Raw genomic sequence first — 13885 nt, 5'->3', positions numbered from 1 at the left:
AGTTTTTTTTTGTGTTTCTCTCAAAAAAACTGGTGCTATTCTTCCATGTCATTTATTAGCATTATTACCACTTTAGAACACCTGGCACGGTATGGGAGTAGAATAACCATTCTGGATAGTTTCTGAGTTTGTCTATTCCCCTTTGTGTCTTGAGTGCCCACATGTGCATCTTCTCTGATGATGCATATGTCAGTCCTAAAGGTGTTGATGACCCATAACCTTCAATTCCTATAGGTGCAGGAGGAGATAAACAGACACACCATAGCTGCTTTTGATATTGCAAAAAAAAAGTAGAGGGCTGGAGTAGGCTTTTTAGACCCTGTCTATCAAACTTCAAGATTTTTGTGTGCCCGGAAGGCACAAGTTCAAACCCACTGCCTGCAGCCTGTCAACTCTATGACATCCGGACATGACTGGCTGATGTACTGAGTGGTGCTCGTGTTTTAAGGCCCTGTGCATTCAGGGCATATGTCCCTAAACGTACAAGGCCTGAATGCAAGTACAATTCAGTACAGGGTCCATCCGCAGCATATTTCAGCTTGTCATAGATTTTTTCAGGCAGCAGGGTTGAACGCTGCACCTTCACCTCCAGGAAGCCTGCAAACACTGGAATTTAGCGCTCACGAGGTAAACGCCCAGTGCGCATGTAACCTAATGGCTGTAAGAATCTTTTAATACTTTTTCCTTTTTATATTCTAAGAGAATCTTTTTTTTTTTTTTTTTTTTTCTTTTCAGACATGCAATTAGTGGTGACGTGACAAGATCTGAAGTCTCATGCAATGAGGATGAGGATCCGTCTAAGAAGATGGCCTCTACTTGTAAAGACACTAGTGCTGTTTGGCTTATTCATGTTTACATATATGGTGATAGAACTTTCTGTTTCCTATTCCAACTCAACGCAAGAAAACATTTCCACTAAAAGAATATGGGAAAGAGACTTTGTTGGTACCAAGGAGAAAATTGAGGACCTGGGTCAACCAGTTTACATTAAACCTCCACCAAATCCAAATTTTCCAGGAGAATGGGGAAAAGCTGCACATTTGTCTCTGAGTCCGGTGGAAAAAAAGATGCAGGAGGATAGTATAGATAAATATGCTATTGATATTTATTTAAGTGACCAGATATCATTGCACCGGCATATACAGGATAACCGAATGCATGAGTAAGTAACAGGATTTTTCTCTTAGTGAAGTTTTCCGGTCCAATTTCCTTTAAGACTCAAGTATTTTATTTTTTCTTGTTTGTGTGTGAGAACACTTGTAAGAAAATACTGTTTACATACACGTAAAGAACAAATGTGTATATAGTACTACACCTAATTTAAAGGGGTGTTAAAACCAAAAACAAAACTGTAATATATTGCAGCTTACTAATTCTCAGATGTGGTGGCTGCATTCATTTTTCTTTTTTAGTTTTGTTTTTTTTTTTTTTTTCCCCTTTATTTCCCTTGCTAACACATTTCCCGTCTTGGGGTGTCTGTATTCTGGATTTAGTAGTAAAGCATACACACCTTTTTGACAGCAGCTTTGTCAGTCTGGGGATTGGGTAGTGTTTGACTAAAATTGGATTAAATGGACTTGACTAATAGATTAAGGCTGAAGTCAGCTAACAATTTCTAAGCAGTTAGGCGTCATTCACAATTTGGAATCCTGGACAGAATCAGGGCAATTCTGCCTGTTTCTAGATAGGGCTGAGATCACAGCAAAACACACAACGTGTTTTTGGGTGCCATTCATTGTTAATGGCACCTAAAGCATGGTGCGATGTTGTTTGTGATTGCACGAATGAAAAAACAGGCCAGGCTCAGGGCAAAAAATATGGTCCTTGAGCTTCTTTGCTGCAATAAACACACATATGGCAGCTCATTCAAGTAAATGGGCTGACCTGTGTGTGACACGTGGAAACGCATGTAAAAGTCTCGCGCTGTATCTCCTATACCACTATGCGAGATATGAACAGTACCTAAAGTTTCCTGCAAAAACACAAGATGAGGCCTACTCCTTTTAAAATTGGCCAACAGCCTAGAGCGCTTCTCAGGGGTGGACAGTCCCCTCACGTTCAACGAGGTCAGTTTGTAACCAAGGTCATGGTGTCTGGAAGGAACTGACATGATTAGGTTGCGCAAAGTCGCCCTTGGCCAGTGGACAAAAAAAAAAAAGGGGGAGGAGGGGTAGGGTGAAAGAGAGGAAGGAGAGGAGAAAGGGGGGAGAGGGCAAGAGGAGACTATCCCAGGCCTATCCCCCGGATTCACTAGGGAAAAATGGCGGACAGACTCTGGGGTAGAGCGAGGGGAGGGTTATCTGCAATAATATATCCATAGGAAAACTAAACTTGGTTCACTGAAACCTAGCGCAGCCAGGCGCCACCTAGTGTGGGGAGTTGTAGGTTAGACTCTATAAGGGAATTTGGAGACGTGACACTAAGGTGCCAGCTGATGAAAAATTACATATGATAAGCTGAAACCTCAGAATCAAAAACTATAACCAGCATTAAACTTATATAGCCTTCTCATACTGACAACATAACAAAAAATCATGGCAACACAAACATTCCCCCCCCCCCCCAGAGGAGCAAACCCCCAACTATAGGGTGCACCCCACTGACCAGTCATTGGCGAGCTCCCATCCCCGGCTGGCAGGCTGATCTCCTGGTGACCACCGGCAGTCCAAAGTGCAAATGAACCTCCTGAGTCAGGTTGAGAGCCGCGGCCAACAGCATGTCCAGTAGTTAACCCGAGAAGTCTCACAAGATGGGCAGAGTAGGTTGGGGGGGGCAAAGAAAATACAAACAACCGCCAGGTCTTACCCAACCCATCAGTGGTGCTCCGTGTTTAAACTTAAAGTTCATGGGGGAAAGGGGTGGAGTGTCTCCGCCGGTGACGTTGGGGTCTCGGCGAGGGAGGTCTAGATGGCCCTTGTCCCCAGGGGTTGCTCAGCCAGTCAGGCAGCTGTATCGGTGGGTATCCAGAAATGAAAAAAAATCTGGCGGCAGTTCTGGCCATCTAAGGGCAAAGGAGTTGCCGCCTTTCAGGACCACCAAGTGGAACAAGTGGCCCCAGTGGTATGTAGCTCCCGTACTCCGGACTGCCTCCAACAAAGGCTTCATGGCACCCCTCATTCTGAGGGTGAGGCGTGACAGGTCAGGAAACAGGCAGACAGAAGCACCGTCAAAGTCCACAGGGCCCTTAGCCCAGGCCTTCCTCATAATCTCTTCCTTAATAGAGTAAAAATGAACCCTGGCCAGTATGTCCCACGGTAGAGCAGCCTCAGCGCCCCGTGGACCCGATCCAGTTCAATGTCCTCCGTGGGTGGTCTATCAAGCAGTTTATTAAAGATAGCAGTGACTGTGTTTTGACGTCGCCCCTCATAAGTCATCACTATTGGGTATTGACTTCCGCTCTGCAGGAGTAGCTAGGCATAAGACTTAGTTAAAAGAACAAAAGCATTTAGCATAGACACACCCATGGGGGCTGTCCCACTGGTCAATACCCCCCTGCAGTAATCCCTCCCAACTCAGTTTGTCTCTGCCTAGCGTCAGGAGTAGTCAGGCTAACTGGGACTTCAGTCTCTGCCTTTCTAATCTTTTCTTTGATTTTTATTTGCAAAATGTCAGTTTTTTCTTTGCTTTACTAGCTGTTTATTTGTCAGCTTTAGTTTAGTCGGATCTTCGGATAAAGATGGATCATGCGGAGCTGGGAATCGGACTGGCCGCCCTGGCTCTCCAGGGCAGAGGGTCAGATGGATCCCCAGCCCGCCATCGAGCGTTCGTCTATGGTTCACCCTGGCGCTATGAACTACCCATCCCTGCTCGCTGCAGGGATGCAGCCTGTGAGGTGGCTACCTCACTGGACACATCTGCGGTCCTGTGCTGCAGTGTCCTGCGTTTTTGGCTGACGGCATTCCCTGTCATCTGAGGACAGAGGCTTTCCGTTCAAAGAGGCACCCCACGCCATCCGGTACAGGTAAGTACTTTTCTGTGTGGGGCCTCTGTCTGTCTGGGGTGGCAGTCCTGTGTTGCTGTGTTTCCTCTCATGTCTGTGCGTTTGTGGGCTCCCTGATGCGATCCCTGCGGGGGTCTTCTTTAATACACTGCTGGAGCTGTGTGGTGTGGGGGCCCCTCTCCTGTGTCACTTTTAGTGTTGGGAGATGCAGACTGTGTGTGAGGCGATCGCTGCGGCTGAAAACTGTGCGGTCTGCCATTTTAAATATGGGCAGCATGTCTGGCCTCACTGTGGGCCTTTTACTATAGCTCACTATGTGATGGTTTTGGCACCATCCGGCACCATCTTGTGTGTGGCAGAAGGATCGTTCCGAGCACATGTCGGCGGCCATCTTGCCGACACTTTCCATTCATTCCTATGGGCAGCCATTTTCCCTGGGCCTTGCAGCATATAGTTCAGCTTCTGGTGACCTCACTTCCTTTTCCTCTGGAGCAGCGATCGGTGTGGTAACACTCTGTGGGGCTCTGCAGACTGTTTCTTCCATATCTCTCTGTTCTATCCTTCCTGGCTCAGTTTTGTCCCTTTTGGGGGGTCTGTGTACACAGTGCTTATAGCGGTGGGCTGCGCTATCCGCAGCGCTTTTAAAGGGCCAGTACTTTCACTATTGTTTTTTACAATGGAGTCTCAGGACAGCAAATTCCCCACAGCCTTGGTGGGGGACCCCGGTTCTGCTGAACCCCCGTTATACCTAATTTGGCCGCTGTGGTGGCGTCTTTGGTGTCAAATGGAGGTACTGATGGCTGAACGTGCTGCTAGGAAAAGGCCCAGATTATCTTTCTCCTCTGATTCAGATGGTGATGTGGCTGCTGTGGCTGGCGTGCCCTTTTCAGGGTCTCGCTTGTCCCTGGACCCTCTGGGGTCTGAGGGGGAGGCGGAGGTGCAGGGGGATGATGAATCTTCCCCGGAGTTGCCTGAAGAACGCGCACACATGGATGATTTGATTTCTTCTGTTAAAGAAACTCTACATCTGGAGGATGAGCCCACTCCTCCGGCCATTGTGTCCTCATTTGGTACACATAGGGCCCGCAAGCCGGCGCAGGTTTTTCCCTGCCCCGCTGAGTTTCATCACACAGTGAATGAACAATGGCGCAGTTTAAAACGCCCTTCACGGTGCCTAGTCGGTTTATACTACTGTACCCCTTTTCGCCTTCTACGGATGCGCACTGGTGCGTGTTCCCCAAGGTGGATCACGCTGTGGCCGTGTTAAACTAGGCTACTCTGGTTCCTACTGAGGATACCCCGGTGTTCCGGGATCCTACGGACAGGAGGTTGGAGTCTCTTGCCCGCCATGCCTATACGGTGGCGGGCTCTATGCTCAAACCTATTTTCGCTTCTGTCGTGGTGGCGCAGGCGGTGGCGGACTTGACTAAGGTGCTTGGACGCATTCTCGTGTCTGATTCTGCCCCACCCGCTACACTGGAAATGGTGGACCAAATTCATCAAGGGGTCATGTTTTTGTGTGATGCGGCCTTAAATGAGACCCCTTTGGCTGCACGCCTGTCTAGTGTCACAGCATCATCAGTAGTAACCAGCACAGGTTTACAAATGGGCATTCTTGTCAAACCAATCTCTTAACATTCTACGAGGAGGTGAGCTGTGAGCTAGATAGGGGCAGACCAGTGGATGTGGTGTACCTAGATTTCGCTAAGGCGTTTGATACAGTTCCCCATAAGCGCTTAATTTATAAAATAAGGTCTGCAGTTATCGACAGCAGGGTTTGCTCTTGGATACGGAACTGGCTAAAAGGGCGTGTCCAAAGGGTGGTAATAAACAGCGCATACTCAGACTGGTCTGAGATAGTAAGCGGGGTCCCCCAAGGCTCAGTCCTGGGACCAACCTTGTTCAATTTATTCATAAACAGCATTGAGGTCGGGATCAGTAGTTCGATATCAGTTTTTGCAGATGACACAAAATTGGGCAGGGCAATAACTGCACAGCATGAAGCAGATATCCTACAGGATGACCTGGACAAAATAACGGAGTGGGCAACGACTTGGCAAATGAGGTTTAACGTAGAGAAGTGTAAGGTTTTGCACTTGGGGACTAGAAACATAAAAGCACAATACACGTTAGGAGGGGAACCCTTGGGGGAATCAAAAATGGAGAAGGATCTGGGAGTCTTGGTTGATGATAGACTAGGCAACAGCATGCAATGTCAAGCGGCAGCTGCCAAGGCTAGCAGGATATTAGCATGCATTAAGAAAGGGATGTATTCCAGCGATAAGACTATAATCCTTTTACTTTATAAAACTCTGGTCCGAACGCATCTGGAGTATTCTGTCCAGTTCTAGTCGCCAGTCCTCAGAAGGGATGTGTTGGAGCTGGAGAGAGTCCAGAGAAGGGCAACTAAACTAATTAGGGGATTGGAGGACCTTGATTATGAAGAGCGTCTGCAATCGCTTGATTTATTCTCCCTGGAGAAGAGACGCCTGAGGGGAGACATGATAGCAATTTTTTTTTTTTTTAAATCAAAGACAAAGTTTATTGAACACAATTGAAAGTTCACAGGCTTCAATTCAACAAGACTCCCTTACAAAGAGAGTATAGGCATAAACCAACAAATACATGGCATCTTCAAGAAAGTGCATTCCCAGTAAAGTAAGGACATCTACATACCCAAGCATGGTAACACGAGCACACATCAAAGACCTGCTCCATAACCTGCAGACAGAACATACAGGGAGCTATTGGAGTAAGCGATCCATAATAAGATCAGCTGGTGCCAGGCCTGGCTGCGCCAGCCACCCAGCCCATATTTTTTCATATCTTAGCGGGACACCTCCGTGTTGATAAATTAGGCGTTCATACCGTAGGGTAGCGCCCATTGCCTTCACCCACATCTCCAGCGAGGGAGGGGACGGGGACGTCCAGTGCTGCAAAATAAGCTTCCGGGCCTGAAAAAAGGACCTCGACAACGCCAAACGCACGTTGACATCAGGCGAGTAGTCCTCCACCATGCCAAGGAGGCACGGCTTCGGATCAACTGGCACAGAGAGGGAAAAAGCAGCATTAACAGTCTGGACCACCGCCGTCCAATACCTCTGGAGCTTGGGGCAGCGCCACAGAAGGTGAATGAGGTCTCCACAATCTCTACTACACCTGGTGCACAAGGAGTCAGCTCTAAGACCCATCCTGTAAAGGCGGAGGGGGGTGCGATGGACCCGGAGGAGTATGTAAAGTTGAGAGAGTCGCTGCGCGACTCCCAGGGAGCACGTACGCACCGACTCCAAGGCCTCGTCCCACTGATCATCACTGAGAACCCCTACATCCGCCTCCCAATGAGATTTAGCAGGGTTAGGAATTTTTTCCAGGTAAGCTGTTAACAACATAGAGTAGCATTCCGAAATAAATCCCTTGGTTGTAGCACAGCGCCTCATCATAGAAAAAACTGGTGTTGGGGACAGTTCCGGGCTCAGCAAGGAGGGCTGGGCCCGGACTGCATGCCGCAGCTGTAAATATAAAAACTGCATAGTCGGAGGTAGGGTATAGGCTGCACTAAGCTGGGCAAAGTCTAGCAAGCGTCCCTGGAGGAACACCTGCTTAAGGTGAGTAATTCCCCGAGCTCGCCAAGTCGCCGCACACGGCAGCCCGGCCAACTCCGGATACGTCAGATTATCCCATAGTAAACTATATTCGGTAAAACCGGTAACCCCCTGCAACTGTTTCGCCTTCGACCAGATTTTATGCATCAATCTATAAGTAGGAAACAATTTGTTAGACTTCAGAAAGAGCTGCGATTCTAATGCCTCCGGGACCCCGCGTGCCGCCACCTCATGGAGTATAACCTGAACCGTAGAGTCCCCATTCTCCCGGTCCTCCCCACAAAGGGCCTTCACCAAGTGTTGCAGCTGCGCCGCCAAGTAATAGATCCAAGGGTTCGGGAAGGCCAAGCCTCCCCTATCCTTGGGCCTGTACAGTTGTTCAAGGCGTATCCTGGCAACCCCGGACCTCCACAACAGGGAGCGGAAGATGGAGTTCACCAGACGGAACAACCTCAGAGGGATGACCACCAGGGAATTATGTAGGAAATATAAAAGTTGGGGCATAAAGATCACCTTTACCAAATTAGCCCTACCCACCACTGAAAGCCAAAGTTTGGACCAAACGGCCACCTTGTCCCTGAACCTCGTCAAAAGTGGGAAGAGGTTCAGGCGACAATAGTCGGTAATGACAGCGGAAATCACCACCCCCAAATATTTGAACTGTTGCACTATCTGCACCGGGCAAAAATCAGACAACTGGGGATCCACCCCCCGGTCCAGCGGCAACAAAGCCGACTTGGACCAGTTGATGGTCAGCCCCGAGAAGCCTCCAAATTCCGTAATTATGCGCATCACTGCCCGTAGGGACGGACCTGTGTCACCCAGGAGCAATAACATATCATCGGCATACAAAAGTATCTTTTCCTGCAGTGTCCCATACCGAAAGCCCACCACCGAGGCACTGGCCCGAATCCTCGCTGCCAGGGGCTCTACGGCCAGAGCAAACAGTAAAGGGGACAGAGGACATCCCTGCCTAGTCCCCCTCTCCAGGAGAAACGGTGCCGATTGCCTGCCCCCCTCCCTTATAACCGCACGCGGGGCCTGGTAAAGAAGGCGAACCCATGCCACAAACGTGGGGCCAAAACCAAATTTCTCTAACACCGCCCAGAGGTACCCCCACTCGACACTGTCGAAGGCCTTGTTAGCATCTAGGGACAAGAGGGCCCTGGAGCCCACATTGTCCGCTCTACTCTGCATGTTCACATATAGCCTGCGGAGATTGACAGCTGTAGATTTGTTGGGCATAAATCCCGCCTGATCATCATGAACAATGGTAGCCACCACTAGATTCAAGCGCCGAGCGAGCACCTTGGCCAGAATCTTAACATCAGATTGTAGCAAAGATATCGGTCTATAAGAACCAGGATCTATCGGGGGCTTGTCAGGCTTCAAAATTAAGGTAATACTGGCCCCAGACATGGACGAGGGTAGGCGACCACCGCGCAGAGCCTCATTAAAGACCCGCAACAGTCGTGGTAGCAATGTGTCAGGGAAGGACTGGTATACCTCCATGGGCAATCCGTCATCCCCCGGGGCCTTAAAGGTGGGAAAAGAGCTGGCAGCCTCCCGAAGCTCCTCCAGGGTAAGAGGGGCATCCAATTGGCGCTTATGCGCTGCAGATAAAACAGGGAGATCTACTCCCTGGAGGTAGTCCGTCAATTCCAGAGCAGTATAGGACGCCCTAGAGGCATAGAGCTCAGTATAGAAGCGGACCAACTCCTCCATAACCTGCTCCGGAGAATTAACCAGGGTGCCCGAGGGCAATTTAAGGGCCCCTATAGCAGGGACTGCAGGGTGGACATTAACAAGTTTTGCCAGAAGGCGGCCAGTCTGCTCCCCCTCTTCATAAAATGTAACCTTAGAGAAAAACCGTTTGCGTTCCGCTCTATGCGAGATAAAACTAGTCAGGGCATCCTGGGCAGACAACCAAGCCGCCCGAGACGCTTCAGTGGGTTGGCCAATATACTCCTCCTCTCGCTCCCTCACATGTGCAGTCAAGTGAGCCTCCCATTCCCTAGTAGAAGATTTAACCTGGTTAATCACATCAATGAACACCCCCCTAAGATAGCATTTAAAAGCATCCCATTGAACCAGCCTATCAGGATAAAGGTCATCATCCAAAAAGAATCGGGACATAGCTCTAGGCAAATCACTATCAGGGGGAAAGAGTTTCAACCAGGAGGCATTGAGGCGCCAAGGGACCCGTGATAGGGACGACTGAGGCCTCAACTCCAGCCAACAGATCAGGGGAGAGTGGTCAGAAATACCCCTGGGGGCATATTGAATTTTAGACACCGCTGCTAAGGAAAAAGGGGTACCCAAGCAGAGGTCAATGCGGGACAATGACCCATGCGTTTTAGAGTAGCAGGAAAATTGTGTAGCAGCAGGGTGCCGGACCCGCCACAGATCTATCCAGGACATCTCTCCCAAAAAACGGGCCAACGGGGTACCCCGGGTGCCCGGCCCTACACCGGGAGGTGGGTGTCTATCCCTTGCAGGATCTAGCACCCCATTAAAATCCCCCAGCACAAATAGCAGCGCTCGGGGCTTGTCCAAAGTGAACCTCACCAGCTCCCTCAACACGTGAAGCGAAAAGGGAGGCGGGACATACACCATGGCAATTACACAAGCACGTGAATATATAGTACAGTACAAGAATACAAATCTACCCTCCGAGTCACACAGTTTAGTAATTTCCCGATAGTCCACTGATCGATGAATCAGAATACAGACCCCCCTAGAGAAGGAGGTATGGGTAGAATGGTAGATCTGTTGGGCCCAAGCATACCGCACACAGCTAACCGTGTCCACAGTGAGATGCGTCTCCTGCAGGCCAACAATCGCTGGGTGATACTTGCGCAGAACAGAGCTCACCATAGCCCGCTTGAGGGGATCTCCCAAGCCCCGGACATTCCAGGACACTAAAGGTACACTAGACATATTCCATAGAGTGCATAATTACAGTCAGGGTAAGGAGTACAAGAGAAAAAAATAGAAAAAGAAAGGGTATTAAACATGGGTGCAGCAGGACTCAGCCGCACGGGCCCCACAGCAGACGGGAAGCAGTCCTCCTCCAGTAGATGCCAGCAGCAAAACAAAAAGCGAAGCCTGTGTGTGAAATAAAAATAGAAACTTGTCCCAGAGTTCAGACATCCGGGTCCAGAGAAAAAACAGAGAAGGTAAAAAACAAAACGGTGCCAACATGGCACAGGAGACATCCGAGGAGTAGGCAACGTGCACACACACTCCAGCCGGGAAAACAGTAAACATCGCATAACTTTGGCATACTTCACCATCACCGGAAACATAGAGCCATCCAGCCATAACAGGCTAACGATAATAGGCCTCCGGTAAGGCAAATAGAGTCCCTTCCAACAGGTAGGTAGTAGGAGAGCACCCCAACAGTCAAGGTAACCTCAAGGATCCGCTACCTCACGCTGTCGAGCCCGCAGAGACGGCTCATTGACATCCAGCCATTACGCAGCTTCATCCGCGGTCTGAAAAAAGTGAGCTTGCCCGCCAGCGGTTACTCGCAGCCGAGCGGGGTACAGCATCGCATAGGGCAAGTGGACCTTCTGCAGGCGTTGTTTGACTTCATGGAATTTAGCACGTTTCTTCTGCACCTCCGCCGAAAAGTCCGGGTACAGAGACACCCGGACCCCATTAAACTTAATGACGGCTTTCTCCCTGGCCAGCCTAAGGGCCTTCTCACGGTCACGGTAGTGCAGGAGACGCGCCAGCATAGGACGTGGTGCATTGCCCGGGATGGCCCGGGAAGGGGTGCGGTGGGCACGCTCAACAGCAAACAAGGGTGAGAAGGCATCCCTGCCAAAGATCTCCAGCAGCCACTGTTCCACAAACTCTGTGGGGTCCCTGCCCTCCGCTTTCTCTGGGAGCCCCACAATCCTGATGTTGTTACGCCTCAGCCGGTTCTCAATATCATCAGTTTTATCCTGTACCGCCCTGGCCAGGGATGCAGTAGCCCGAGTCTCCGTGATAATGGAGGGCAGCCTGTCCTCAACCTCGCTTATGCGACCCTCCACCGCAGTGGTCCGCTCCCGCATTTTCTGAAGGTCATGCCGGAGCAGGGAGACCTCCTCTGTGAGCCCCCCCAGCTTCTCCTCCACTTTGCCAACAGAGGCCGTGCACTGCTGCACCGCTGAAAGTATTTGGCCCAGGGTGGGCTGAGAATCACCATCCACCACCTCCCCGTCCACCCCCAGGTCCATGTTAGCAGGGACGTCTGTACCAGGCAGACTAGGTGAGGGATCCGCTTCCAGGCCGGGCTCCGGGAACCAAAGCCGCTCCCCCCTTGCCACCATCCTGCGGGCCCGCAGCCTGGGCATACGTGAGCTTCTGGGCATAATAAAACATGTCCTTGGTGCCGTCCTTGCGGGGTTTGCCAGACTTACCCCCAGGATCCTTGCCCTTGTCCGTGGCGCGCGGCGTCCCCTTCGGCGTGGAGGCCGCGGCGCCATGTTGGATTTCCAGGCCGGCAGGGATCTCGCGGTTATTCCGGGTGAGCATCGTGCGGATCGAGGCGCAGAGGATACCGGTGGATTCCCCAGGAGGAGAGGAAGACGTCGGCGCCGGTTAAAGGTAAGGTGGATACCGGAGGAAGGATCAATGAGCAGGGTAACAGCGGGAGCTCCGTGATGCGCGTCCGCTCACATGCCTTGCTTGGCCACGCCCCCCATGATAGCAATTTTTAAATATCTCAATGGGGATCTCAGCTTAGAAAAAAAGCTGTTCAGTCGAAGGGATTGCATGAGAACTCGGGGGCATACAATGCGATTAGAGGAGAAGCGTTTTAACCTCAGGCAACGTGGGGGGTTCTTTACTGTTAGGGCTACAAGATTGTGGAATTCTCTAACACAAGAGGTGGTTTCTGCGGGTAGTATGGTGGCTTTCAAAAGACTATTAGACGTACATCTCAAGGATCAGAGCATTCAGGGGTATGTGAGATGATTACAGCCACACACACCTACACAGGTTGAACTGGATGGACTATTGTCTTTATTCAACCTCACCTACTATGTAACTATATGTACTTAACCGTCGACTGATCTGGCTGAAGAGCTGGTCGGCTGACCAGACGTCACAGAAAATGGTGGCTGACTTTCCTTATGCTGGGTCTCGCCTTTTTGGCGAGGCTTTGGATGCTTTGGTGAAAGGAGTCACTGGGGGCAAGGGCACTCTGCTGCCCCAGAATCTGAAGACCAAGTCCTTTCGCGGCAAGCGGGGTCCCGCCTTTAGACCCTCTCAGGGGTCCTTTCGTGCCTTTAAGTCACAAACCAAGGGCAAACCTTTCAAGGGCCAAGGTGGCCCTGGGCAGGCAAGTAAAAGTCCGGCCATGCCGGTACGGCGGCTCAGTCCGCCTCTGCCTGAAGGGATGCCCTCACCCGTTTCAGGGGTGGGGGGAAGTTTGCGCGGTTTCCTCCAACCTTGGCTGCTCCGAATTCCGGACAGGTGGGTTCAGGAAATCATTCGATCAGGATACAAGATCGAATTCCTTTCACGGCTGGCGGACAGATTCTTTCCCTCAACTCTTCATTTGACCCCAGGGCGTCTACAGGACCTGCATCAAGCGGTGCAGGACCTCCTGGCCCAGGGGGTGATTGTCCCGGTTACTCATCGGGACAGGTTTCGGGGGTTTTACTCCAATCTGTTCACTGTGCCCAGAAAGGAGGACAAGGTGCGTCCTATCCTGGACTTGAAAGCTCTGAATTGCTTTGTGCGCGTTCGGAAGTTCCGCATGGAATCCCTCCATTCAGTGATGGCCTCCCTGAGTCCAGGGGAATTCCTGGCCTCTATTGACCTGAAGGATGCGTATCTGCACATCCCCATTTTCGAGGGTCATCAGAGGTACCTTCGGTTCGCCATTGCGGAGGACCATTATCAGTTTGTAGCGTTACCTTTCGGTCTCGCTTCGGCTCCAAGGGTCTTTACCAAAGTGCTGGTGTCCGTTCTGGGCCTGTTGAGGGCACAGGGCATTGCGGTCTTGGGATATCTGGACGATCTCCTGTTAAGATCGATTGCCAGTCAGAGCCTGACGTGCGATCTGTCAACTACGGTACAGATGGTACAGGAGTTCGGTTGGACCATCAACGTTCAGAAGTCGACGTTGTCTCCTTCGGTTCGTCTTCCCTGTCTGGGTATGGTTCTGGACTCTGCTCAAGCGAAGGTTTTTCTGCCGGAGGACAAGCCCCAGACCCTTCAAAACTAGGTCAGGTCCCTCAGGGACAACCAGTCCTCATCGCTCAGGACCTGTATGCGGTGCCTGGGGTTGATGGTATCGGCCTTCGAGGCGATCCCATTTGCTCAGTTTCACACTCGATCTATC

The 13885-nt window shown here is 50.7% G+C and overlaps 1 protein-coding gene across 1 annotated transcript in view; it reads left to right on the top strand.

Moving 5' to 3' along the window:
- Positions 1-761: 761 nt before the first annotated feature.
- The window catches only part of LOC309556663 (polypeptide N-acetylgalactosaminyltransferase 4-like), a 662237-nt gene continuing 649113 nt past the window's right edge, over positions 762-13885 (top strand). The window contains exon 1 of the mRNA XM_082259119.1: positions 762-1162. Coding sequence (XP_082115245.1) covers positions 780-1162 — 383 coding nt within the window. The 5' untranslated portion in view covers positions 762-779. The remainder of the gene's footprint in view (positions 1163-13885) is intronic.

Source organism: Pelophylax lessonae (genome assembly GCF_965119305.1).
Source record: "Pelophylax lessonae genome assembly, chromosome: 5".
NCBI lineage: Eukaryota > Metazoa > Chordata > Amphibia > Anura > Ranidae > Pelophylax > Pelophylax lessonae.
Note: the sequence above shows the minus strand (reverse complement) of the source record. Positions and strands in the feature narration are given on the sequence as shown.